At 46.8% G+C, this 12,547-nt stretch overlaps 1 protein-coding gene across 1 annotated transcript in view; it reads right to left on the bottom strand.

The window, feature by feature from the left end:
- LOC140722675 (uncharacterized) overlaps window positions 1–10,716 on the bottom strand; it is a 136,568-nt gene extending 125,852 nt beyond the window's left edge. Inside the window, exons 1-5 of the mRNA XM_073037381.1 lie at window positions 10,678–10,716; window positions 9,518–9,613; window positions 8,874–9,107; window positions 7,038–7,060; window positions 6,832–6,950 (exon numbers count right to left, since the gene is read on the bottom strand). Coding sequence (XP_072893482.1) covers window positions 6,832–6,950; window positions 7,038–7,060; window positions 8,874–9,107; window positions 9,518–9,613; window positions 10,678–10,716 — 511 coding nt within the window. The remainder of the gene's footprint in view (window positions 1–6,831; window positions 6,951–7,037; window positions 7,061–8,873; window positions 9,108–9,517; window positions 9,614–10,677) is intronic.
- Between the last annotated feature and the right edge of the window lie 1,831 nt (window positions 10,717–12,547).

The raw sequence follows: 12,547 nt of genomic DNA on the forward strand, positions 1-12,547 counted from the left end.
CAACTCACCCCAGTGGCTGCAAATTTGCCCCATCACCTGCCTGTCCTTCCTGACATCTTTACTGTTCACTATCTTAGATTTATTTCTGTTTTCCCCCTCCTCCACTCTATCATTCAGATTTACCATCCCCCTGCCAAATTAGTTTAAACCCTCCCTAACAGCTCTATTAAACATTCCCGCTGTGGTTCAGGTGTAACCCGTCCTTTTCGAACAGGTAATACTACCCCCTAAAGAGATCCCAATGATCAAAGAATCTGAAGCCCTGCCCCCTGCACCAGTCTCTCAGCCACGCATTCATTTGCCTGATCCTACTATTCTTGCCCTCGCTAGCACGTGGCACAGGTAGCAATCCTGAGATTACTACCCTGGAGGTCCTGCTTCTCAGCTTCATTCCTAACTCCCGGAAATCTCTCTTCAGGACCTTCTCCCTTTTCCTCTCTATGTCATTGGTACCAACATGTACCAAGACAGCTGGCTGCTCGCCCTCTCCCTTCAGAATATTCTGGACCCGATCCGAGACATCCCGTACCCTGGCACCTGGGAGGCAACACACCATGCGGGTATCTCTACCAGGCTCACAGAATATTCTGTCTGTTCCCCTGACTATGGAATCCCCTATGACTACCGCATTCCTCTTCCCCTCCTTCCCTCCTGCACAATAGCACCAGGCTCAGTGCCAGAGACGGTCACCGTGGCCGTCCCCTGTCAGGTCATCCCCCTCAACAGCACCCGAAACGATATACTTGTAGGCTGAGGGGGGCAGCCACAGGGGTGCTCTCCACTATCCGGGCATTTCCCTTCCTTCTCCTGACAGTCACCCAGTTTTCTGACCCCTGTAGCCTCGGGATGACTACCTCCCTGTAGCTCCTGTCTATCACCTCACCATTTTCTCTAATAAGCAGTAGGCCATCAAGCTGCAGCTCCAGATCCCTAACACGGTCTCCGAGGAGCTGCATCTCGGTTCACCTGGTGCAGATGTGTCTATCAGGGAGGCTGGAGGTCTCCCAGGATTCCCACATCTGACACCCTGAACAAAGCACTAACCCTGCAGACATGCTACCTAATTCTACAGGAATGAAACAAAGAAAGATAGGTCTACTCACCCACTTACTTCGCCAAACACACAAACTGTTTAAACCGTTAGCTAATGTGCCCTGCTGTTTCCCCGTCCGTCGGGCTGATTTGCCAAGGGGAGAAAAAGAGTCGGTGCCTCGCTCTCGCCTCTTCCCGTTACCGCCTAAGCCCGTTGAGCCAAAGCCCTACAATCTGCTGCCAATCCGCTGCCCGCTGTATAGGGTGGTCATCTTTTTAAACTCTCCGCGCTGTCCTGCGCAGTCTCGCCGTTCTTGTACACGAAGTTTTTTTTAAAAACTGCCTCCCTTCAGAATTTAGCTCCCACGCCGCCCTTCTTGTCCCAATCTAAAAAACACCTTCAGTCCTGTATTCATCAGCCAATTCCACACTGTCCACATGAAATTCAGCAAGGCCTTTGATGTCGATGATAGACCACACTTGGAGCATTGTCTGCATTTCCGGTTCCCGAATATGTGGAGGGTGTCATTACACTGGACAGGAGGCTTCAGGAGGATGTTACCAGGACTGTGGGCTTGGATTAAAAGCAGAGAGTGGATAAGCTTGGGCTATTCAGTTGTAGTGTAGGATGTTCAGGTATGACCCCGTATCGAGTAAATAATTCATAAGGAGCTTAAATAACGTTTCTTTTTGCAAGAAATGGGAGTATAGAACCAGAGGCCTCGGATTGAAAGTGAGACGGGAAATTTTTCTGAGTGGTCTATCGGGTAACATTCTCATAGAGAGGGAGGTTGGTAAATGGAATTTGCCCTCAGACGCTGTAGAAACAGGTAAAAATAAAATATTGTAAAATAAATTTGGGCAGGTACACAGATGGGAAATGGTTAGAGGGATGGGGGGGGGGGGCGAACACACACAAATGGTCCATGCTCAAGAAGACATCTTAGTATTGCAGATTGATGAAGTGGGCCGTGAGTTCAACATCCATCAAACCCTCCCAGATCATCCTCCTGAGGAATCTCACCCCGGAGTCTGTCTGTGAAGTGTTGATGTGACGTCACGTCAGAGGGCAGCTCAGTGCCACAGAACAGACAGACTGGGTAAGGACGGCAGATTTCAATCCTAAATGGGAATTTGTGCCTGTTTCTGTGGCCGTGTGTCACACGTGATTGAGTTGTTTAAATGAATAAATGACTGTCTCTGAAGAGATTGGTTTCCAGGTTACTGAGGGAAATAACAACGTACATTGCTGAGGCTCTGACTACAATCTGCCAATCCTTCCTGTGTATGTGTGTGAGGGAGATTTGCCAGGCCGGTTATGCTGTGTGTGCTTCTCCCGAGATGAAATCTTGACCCATGTCAATGCTTGTTGGTGTGTCCGAGCTTATTCTCACAATGCTTCAATGTAGTGGTCTGATAACCATAAGACATAGGAGCAGAATTAGGCCATTTGCCCATTGAGTCTGCTCCGCCATTCAATCATGGCTGATCCTTTTTTTCCCTCCTCAGCCCCACTCCCTGGCCTCCCCGTAACCTTTGATGCTGTTTCCAATCCAGAGTCTATCGAGCTCTGCCTTAAATACACCCAACAAGTTCCGCAATTTCACCAGCTGCTGGCACAAATTTCTCTGCATTTGTTTTAAATAGACGCCCCTCCATCTTGAGGGTGTGCCCTCTTGTGCAAAACTCCACCGCCATGGCAAACATCCTTTCCACATGTACTCTGTCTAGGACTTTCAACATTCGAAAGGTTTCAATGAGATCCCCCTTCATCTTTCTAAATTCCAGCGAGTACAGACACAGAGCTATCAAAAGTTCCTTGTATGATAACCCTTTCATTCCTGGAATCATCCTTATGAAATGAACCTTCTGCAATGCCAGCACATCTTTTCTTAGATGAGGAGCCCAGAACTGTTCACAATATTCAAGGTGAGGCTTCACCAGTGCCTTATAAAGCCTCAGCATCACATCCCTGCTCTTGGATTGAATGCTATCTAAACCCCTTGAATTGAATGCTAACGTTGGATTTGCCTTCCTCTCCACTGTGTTCTGCAGAATGACTGCTAAGTCCATTTTCAACTCAGCTTTTCGGGTTTTCTCCCCAATAGAAAAAAAATCTGCACATTATTTCGACGACCACAGTGCATGGCCGTGCATTTTCCAACTTTGTATATCACTTGCCACTTTCTTTCCAATTCTCCTCATCCAAGTACTCATGCAGCCCAACTGTTTCCTCAACACTACCAGCCCCTCCACCAATCTTTGTATCATCTGCAAACGTGGAAACAAAGCCATCTATTCTAGTACAAGAGGGTATGAATTCAGGATTGAAGGACGTCCTTTTAGAACTGGGATGTGGAGAAATTACTTTAATCAGTGTGTGGAAAATCTGTGGAATTTGTTGCCACAAATGGCTGTTAAGGCCAAGTCATATTTAAGGCAGAGATAGATAGGTTCTTGATTAGCCAGGGCATCAAAGGGTATAGGGTGAAAGCAGGGGAGTGGGGATGACCGGAAGAATTGGATCAGCCCATGACTGAATGGTGGAGCAGACTCGAAGGGCCGAATGACCTATTTCTGCTCCTATATCTTATGGTCTATTCCATCAGCTAGATCTTGATATACAGCATAAAATGATGGCGTCCTAACGCTGATCCCTGTGGAACACGAGTCACTGGCAGCCAACCAGAAAAGGATCCCTTGACTCTCATTTACTGTTTCAATATAATGTTTCAATTATATGTATACTGTTTCAATAGAACATTACTGTTTCCTACCAATCATCCATGGCCTCTTAACCTGGTTACCACCTTCATGTGTGGCACCTTGTCAAAGGCCTTCTGCCATTCCGAATATACAACATCCACTAAATCCCCTTGATCTATTCTGCTTGTAATCTCCTCAAAGAATCCCAACAGGTTTATCAGGCAGGATATTCCCTTAACGAATCCAAGCTGACTTGTCCTATCTTGTCCAGTGTCACAAAATATTGCATAGCCTCACACTTAACAATTGACTCCAATTTCTTCCCAACCACAGAGGTGAGGCAAACTGGTCAATAATTTCCTTTCTGCTGCCTTCCTCTTTACTTAAAGAGTTAAGTGACACTTGCCATTTTCCAGTCCTCTGGCACCATGCCAGGGTCCAGTGATTTTTGAAAGATCATTTGAAATGCCTCCACTAGGGTGCAGTTCATCTGGTCCGGGTGACTTATGTACCTTTAGGTCTTTCAGCTTTTTGAGCACCTTCTCCCTTGTAACAGTAACTGCACTCACTTCTCTTCCCTCACACTCTTCAACACCGGGCACAGTGCTAGTGTCTTCCATGGTGAAGACTGGTGCAAAATATTTGGTTTATCTGCCATCTCTTTATCCCGCGTTATTATATATCCAGCCTCATTTTTAAAAATCTCTGTTTTATTTGTTTACAATACTTGAAAAACAATTTGATATTGTTTGCTAACTTGTTTTACAAAGACAGGTGTGTAAAAAGGGCCCGAAGGATCATTGGAGACCAGAGTCACCCCAACCACAAACTGTACCAGTTGCTACCATCCGGGATACGGTACCGCAGCATAAAAGCCAGGAGCAACAGGCTCCGGGACAGGTTCTTCAACCAGGCCATCAGACTGATTAGTTCAAATCAATTTCTTGTCTATTTTTTCCCAACCAATCAACCTTTTAGTTCCTCTCTGTAGATATTTAAAAGCTTCCCAATCTTCTGTCTGTGTACTAATTTTTGTTTAGTTGTAAGTTTTCTCTTTTGTCTTTACAATAACTTGTCTTCCCTTGTCAGCCACGGTTTTACTATTTTGCCATTTGAGTATTTATTTATTTTTGGGATACATCTATCCTTCACCTCTCTCATTCTCCCAGAAACTGACACCATTTCTGCTCTTCCCTATCCTTGCCAGCATCTCTTTCCAATTTGCTTTGGCCAACTTCTTTCTCGGACCACTGTAATTTCTTTTACTTCTCTGAGATACTACAATGTCAGACTTTACTTTCTCCTTATCAGATTTCAAGTTGAACTCAGTCATGTTGTGAGCACTGCTTCCTAAGGTTTCTTTTAACTATTCACCTCTGGTTCAATACATAACACCCAATCCAGTAGAGCTGTTCCCCGAGTAGGCTCAACGACAAACTGCTCTAGAAAGCCATCACATTGCATTCAACAAACTCACTCTCTTGAGATCCTTTACCAACCTGATTTTCCCAATTGACCTGCATGTTGAAATCTCCCACGATTATCATAACATTGTCCTTTTCATCAGCCTTTTCTATTTCCAGTTGTAATCAGTGGGCCTCAACCCACTGACTGTTGGGAGGCCTGTATATGACTAGTCTCAGTGTCATTTTTACTTTTGCAGTTCCTTACCTCAACCCACAAGGATTCAACATCTTCCAATCCTATGTCACATCTTGCTGCTGATTTAACAGCAGAGCCACACCACCCCATCAGCCTTCCTTCCTTCCTCCGATACATTGTGTAACCTTGAACATTCAGATCCCAACTACAACCATCCTTCAGCCACAATTCCGTGATGGCCACAACATCATACCTGACAATCGGTAATAGTGCAACAAGATCATCCACCTTATTTCTCATACTCCATGCATTGAGATATAACACTTTGTGTACTGTATCTGCTACCCTTTTTAATTCTGCATCTCTAATGCACTGATACTCACCCTGCTGGCTGCAATTTTGTCCTCGCATCTGTCCGCCCTATCTGACAGTCTGACTGCACGCTATCCTTGCATTTTACAATCAGTCTATCCCTTCACTCCAGTTCCCGAGCACCCCCACCACCAAATTAGTTCAGACCCTCCCCAACAGCTCTATCAAACCTCTCTGTGAGAATATTGTTCTCGCTCGGGTCGAGGTGCGACCCATCCCTTTTGAGCAGGGCATTCCTCCACCAGAACAGATCCCAATGATCCACGAACCTGAATCCCTGTTCCCAGCACCATCTTCTCAGCCATGTTTATCTGTCAAATTATCCTGATTCTACCCTCACCAGCACGTGGCACAGGCAGCAATCCAGAAATTACAACCCTGGGGGTTCTGCTTCTGAACTTCCTACCAAGCTCTCCAAATTCTATTTCCAGGACCTCTTTGCTTTTACTTCCAATGTCATTGTCACAAATTTACCAAGATATCTGGCTCTTTTCCCTCCCTCTCTAAAATGCTGCGGACACGATTCGAGGCATCCCTGACCCTGGCACCCAAGAGGCAACAAACCATTCGGGTGTCCCGTTCACATCAATAGATTCTCCTGTCTGTTCCCCTGATGATTCAGTCCCAGATCACGACAACTCCCCTCTTCTGCCTCTAACAACAGTGAGAGATGCTGATCCGGAAGGGGGAAGACATGTGTCAGTCACAGTCTGCACTCACAGGGCACATGAAGGACTTGTGTATTTTCCTGACAATCCCCGTCACCACACTGATACCCGCTTTTATTCCCTACAATATCATCAAGTCAGTATTAAATTCCCAGTTTCTCTGGTAGATCCAAACTCATGTCCTGGTGTGTTAGTGCAGTGTGCCTGGGATCAGGACAGGGTGGTTCATCTGCCAGTCCCGTGTATTGGTTGTATTGTGACCCTGTGCTGGTGTGTTCAGGGGTCTGACATCTCCAGCTAACCATGTGACAGTGATGCCTCCCAGTCGGTGGGGTTGATGTGGAATAAACTTCAGTTCCCCTTCAGCCCAGTTTTACAGACAATCTTTGCCTCAAATTGGAACTAAAATGAGCTTCATAAACAAGGAGAAATGAATCTTTATGAGTTTTACCTCGATTAATAGAATCAAGTGTTTCTCTCAGCACTGTTTTCAACAAATAGACGTGATCGAATTTTTCAACCGGTAGGGTCTCATCTGTCACTGCCAATTCCAGGACATCGTCATTAATCCTGTAAATATTAAACTGCTGGTTATAAATTGCTATTCTGAACTATTTTATAAATCCATACAGGGTTTCAGTAACGAGCCTGTCCTACCTTCTGTTCCGACGAGCTTCCTCCTGAAATAAATAAAACACAAATCCGATTAGACTTGGACTTACTGTCCATATCCTGAATTTCATCAGAATCGTTACAAGGTGTTGAAAATTCCCACTCCCACAATCACTCAGACACACGGACAATACAGAACCACGGGGTAACTTACAGGGAAAGTTTCTGAATGTCAGACCATTACTGAGAGGATGAAACTTACAGGGAAGACAGAACAGGCTGTGCATTATCATCTGGATATGACGGCAAGGTGATAGGATGGAGGAATTTAAGATCAGTGATGTATGTGATTGTGTGCGGGTGGAGGAAGTACCTCTATTTATGGGGAGACTTGTGGGGAGATGTAATTCCAGATGGATTTTAACAAATTCAACAAGAAATTTAGTGAGGAGGATGTGGAACTCCGTGCCACAGGAGTGGATGAAATGGAACAGCAGAGACTGACTGTAATGGGGAGGCTGGGTAAACACGTGAGGGACCAGGGATTTCGGGGCACTGTTGCTGGTTGTGGTGAGTAGGTGGCAGGAGGATTGTGAAGCAGGGAAACTGATAGAAGATGGACCTAATGGCCTGCTTATGATAGAGAATGGGATATAATCCCATGCGAAATATATCCAAAAATTAAAGAGACAGTGAAAGTTTCCGTAATCTGATGGAAACCGGATATGGAGGATAAGTCTAATGTGTGGGTCACATTCTTTGTTCTCACTGATTGACAGAGAGACCCTCACACCCACTGCACCAGACACACTCACAGCCTGTGACTGGAACTGGGTGTTAATAGGAGTTTTACAGGATATTTAATGCGGTAATTAAGGAACCAGTCAGCAGCTCTGTGTTATGATCGGAGTAAATAATCTCAGAGAGATTTGCATTCTGTCCTGGGATGTACAGAAGTTGTGGAAGCCCAGTTTTGGGACAATAGACAATAGGTGCAGGAGTAGGCCATTCGGCCCTTCTAGCTAGCCCTGCCATTCACCGTGATCATGGCTGATCATACACAATCGGTACCCCGTACCTGCCCTCTCCCCATATCCTTTGACCCCGCTATCTATAAGAGCGCTATATAACTCTCTCTTGACAGCATCCAGAGACTTGGCCTCCACTGCCTTCTGGGGCAGAGCATTCCACATATCCACCACTCTCTGGGTGAAAAGGTTTTTCCGCATCACTGTTCTAAATGGCCCCTACCCCTTATTCTTAAACTGTGGCCTCTAGTTCTGGACTCACCCATCAGTGGGAACATGCTTCCAGCCTCCAGCGTGACCAATCCCTTAATAATCTTATTATTATGGGACAACAACAACCCTGAATAGATGCATCAATTGTCTGGTGAGAAACAGTTTACTGCCATTTGTAAATGTTGTGTGTAGGAGCAATGCATCTGTTTTCTGTCTACATTGTATTCTGTGTTACGTGTTTATTATGGTAACTCATCACGTGAGTGCAGGCATGGTAAAAGCGAAGGGAAAAAGTTACGTATCTGTACTTTGTTCTGGGCAGTTTTGAGCTGGGGACGGGCGGATGTCATTCTGTTCTTGACCGCTGTGTTGCAGCTTACTTTACAATGAATTACCCTGAAGTTTCATCGCTCCAAGATTGTATTTTGCTAATGAAGGACTGAAAGCGTATCTTGGACATTTTGAAATGTCATTATTGGAGTGATGGGAGGGCGCATCATGCAAGTATAACAGCTTGTGTGAGGTCACCAGCAGCGACAATTGATTTGTTAGAATTGGCCGCTGTGCTGTGTTTATTACAAATATACCACTGTTCATTTAGTGCCCTTTGACAGAAACAAATTGAAATATAATCCCTCACCTTGAGAAACATCACACTGTCTTTCTGATCCATCTGTTCATTTAACTTTGTGATTTCCTCCTGAATAATCCTTAAATTCTCTTGAAAAGCTAGAAGATTTTTCTCCAGTGGGTTGAGAATCCTCTTCTCTTCTTCCCTGAGATCCCGGAGTAAGCTTTTCTCTTTCTCAGTGATAATCTGGCGCAGTTCAGCAAACTGGGATGTGATGTGGGACTGAAGGCTGTGTGACTGTTCCTGTCGAAGGAATGGTGAAGATTAATATACTGAATTGCTGTGCTCTGTTTCCCTTTGTCGCTCAGTTCGGTCTATTGGAGTCCATGCTACTTCTGAGAGCATTCCTGTCAACACCATTCCCTCACGTTTTCCTGAAACCTATACTCACTTATTAACCCATAAACTCCCATCTGATTCACGCACATCCTCCCCACCTTTACAGTGTTAACGGTAATTAGCCACTCATCCGGCATGTCCTTGAGATGTGTCGGAATTTCTCGTGGTCACAGGGAGAGCATGCAAACTCCACACAGACAGCAGCAGAGGTCAGGATCGAACCCAGGTCACTGGAGCTGCGATACTCGACTATCCTGCATTAAAGGGAGCAAAACTCGACAGTAATATCAGAAATTCCGCTCAGGAAGCCTCACCTGAACTCCGGAAATCTTCTCTTTCAGTTGTTGCTCCTTTTCCTGGAAGTCTGATTTCTTTTTTGTGAGAGAGTCTAAGGAAGATTTTAGCTGATCCTGGAAGTCAGAGAGTGAAGGAAATAGAAACAAAGATGCATCAAAAGAAACAGGTGATCAAACCCGATTATCACACAAAATGCCGGAGGAACTCAGTGAGTCAGGCAGCATCTATTCAGGGGAAATAAACAGTCTGTGTTTCGGGGTGAGACCCTTCATTAGGACTGGGAAGGAATGGGGCAGAAGCCAGAATAAAAAGGTCGGGGTTGAGAACCAGCTGACAGGTGACGGGTGAGACAACGTGAGGGGGAACGTGGGGGAGGGTGATGAAGTGAGAAGCTGAGAGGGGACAGGTGGAACAGGTAAAGAGCTGGAGAAGAAGGAATCTAATACTAGAGGACAATCGACCATGGAAGAAACGGAAGGAACTGGGCTGTTTGCAGCCCTGAATGGTGAGGAGGGAGGAGGTTAGGGGTCAGGTGTAGCACTTGTCCCGCTTGCAGGTGTCGGTGCCCGGAGGGAGATCAGTGGGGAGGAGCGAGTGGATCAGGGCGATACAGGACGTGGACCACGATCCGAATAGAGAGCGGAGAGTTGCGGGGTGCGGAGGTGGGCTGTGGGACGGAGAGATGCTAGAATCCCGTTGGAGAAGGCGGAAGTTGCAGAGAATCATGTGTTAGTTATAAAGGCTCGTGTGATGATATGTAGGACAAAGGAAATGTTTTAAGTATTGAACTAACGTTAGTTTTTACCATATAGTTTTTAACAGCTTCTTTAATCGGCCTGAAGCGGTGCTCTCTGTGTTCCTCCGCTACTGCACAGATCACACAGATCAGTGTCTTGTCCGTTTCACAAAACAGCTTCAGTTCTTCCTCATGCTCCTCGCAGTGACGTTTACTTTCCTTCCCTTTCGGATTCAGGTTTAGATTTCGAACTTTTTGTGTCAGATTTGCTAAGGCCCGATTCACCCTGAGGGTGCGGTCAGCAAACTCCTCTCTACATTCCGGGCAGGAGTTTCTCTCCTCCCTTTCCCAACACCGTGTGATACAAGAGCGACAGAAGTTGTGTCCGCACTCCAGTATAACCGGATCGGTGAAGAAATCCAAGCAGACGGGACAAATTACCTCCTCGCTCAAACACTCGGTCTCTCCTTTCGAAGCCATGTTAACTCCCAGCACTTCCTGATTCAGAATGCTTTCGCGTTCCGGGAGCTGCTGATCCCCTGCAGTACCGCGATTGTCCACTACGCGCGCTGCAGACTCGGGGAATCAAACAACACCCACACAATGCTGGTGGAACACAGCAGGCCAGGCAGCATCTGTAGGGAGAAGCACTGTCGACGGATCGGGCCGAGACCCTTCATCAGGACAGCTGGCGTGGTATACTGTGTCCGGTCCTCCCGGTATGACCTTTTATATATTGGTGAGACCCGACGCAGACTGGGAGACCGTTTCGCTGAACACCCACGCTCTGTCCGCCAGAGAAAGCAGGATCTTCCAGTGGCCACACATTTTAATTCCACGTCCCATTCCCATTCTGATATGTCTATACATGGACTCCTCTACTGTCAAGATGAAGCCACATTCAGGTTGGAGGAACAACACCTGGGTAGCCTCGAACCTGATGGCATGAACATTGATTTCTCTCACTTCTGTTAATGCCCCTCCTCCCTTTCTTACCCCATCCGTGACATATTTAGTTGTTTGCTTTTTTCTCTCTCTCTGACCATCACTCTGCCTGTTCTCCATCTGCCTCTGATGATCCCCTCCCCCTTTTTTTCTCCCTGTGCCTCCCGTCCCATGATCCTTTCCCTTCTCCAGCTCTGTATCCCTTTTGCCAATCACCTTTCCAGCTCTTAGCTTCATCCCACCCCCTCCGGTCTTCTCCTATCATTTCGCATTTTCCCCTCCCCCCACTACTTTCAAATCTCTTACTATCTCTCCCTTCAGTTAGTCCTGATGAAGGGGCTCGGCCCGAAACATCAACAGTGCTTCTCCCTACAGATGCTGTCTGGCCTGCTGTGTTCCACCAGCATTTTGTGTGTGTTGTTTGAATTTCCAGCATCAGCAGATTTCCTCGTGTTTGCTCAGGGAATCAACATGGTTTTGCTGGATGTGTTCAGTGGAAATTCTGGCCCTTTCAATGTTTAGTGTGGGATCAACAACACATTAAACAGGCAACAGATAAGAAAACGCGGCCATGGACTGTCTAAGCCCGGCTACGAGCGGAGGAGGGTTGGCCGTATGGTTAGCAACCCCATCTCTTAAAAACCTAGAGCGACAAAAACGTCAGCTGAATCTCCAAAGGCCTCATCCCTGCGGTCGGAAGGACCTTCCCCTGGAAGACGATTGAAGTCCTGCGCTGAAAGGAGAAGCCATGTGTCCCCCTGGGGTGGTTCACTACTACAATAACTGTGAGGCTTCCTCAGCCAACCCGGCCACTCCCTGTCCAGTGTAGAGGATCCCTGTAGTTCCAATGGTGTCCCTGTAGTCTGGAATGTGTCAGTCGGCAGTATTCCTGTACTACTGGGCTTCGTAAACTTTTTTTTAATGCCATCGACCAATACCAGTAACCGTGGACCCCAGGTTGGGAACCCCTGCTCTCCGGACATCTCGATTTGATGGCAGGCCAACAAGTTTCGAGCGTCTGGTTCCCCGAGTTGATGATCTTCCAGCAGCACTCGCTGTCGGTTTTTCTGCGCGTCCTGGGAACAGCCCGAGGATCAGTGAGCCTTCTGTCACGCAGCTGCTGTGGCACAGGCCCTTGCATGTTTCTCCAGAGATCATCGCCAGTCCACAGTCCGCAAAGAGGTGAGTGACCGTCTCGTCTCCACTGCAGTAATCTCGGGGCAGCGCGCTGTGGGAGTGATCTCCGGGCATGCAGCAAGGATCAGACTGGGAGGTCCCTCTCGTCTCCACTGCAGTAATCTCGGGGCAGCGCGCTGTGGGAGTGATCTCCGGGCATGCAGCAAGGATCAGACTGGGAGGTCCCTCT

Source organism: Hemitrygon akajei, unplaced genomic scaffold (assembly GCF_048418815.1).
Source record: "Hemitrygon akajei unplaced genomic scaffold, sHemAka1.3 Scf000083, whole genome shotgun sequence".
NCBI classification, from domain to species: domain Eukaryota; kingdom Metazoa; phylum Chordata; class Chondrichthyes; order Myliobatiformes; family Dasyatidae; genus Hemitrygon; species Hemitrygon akajei.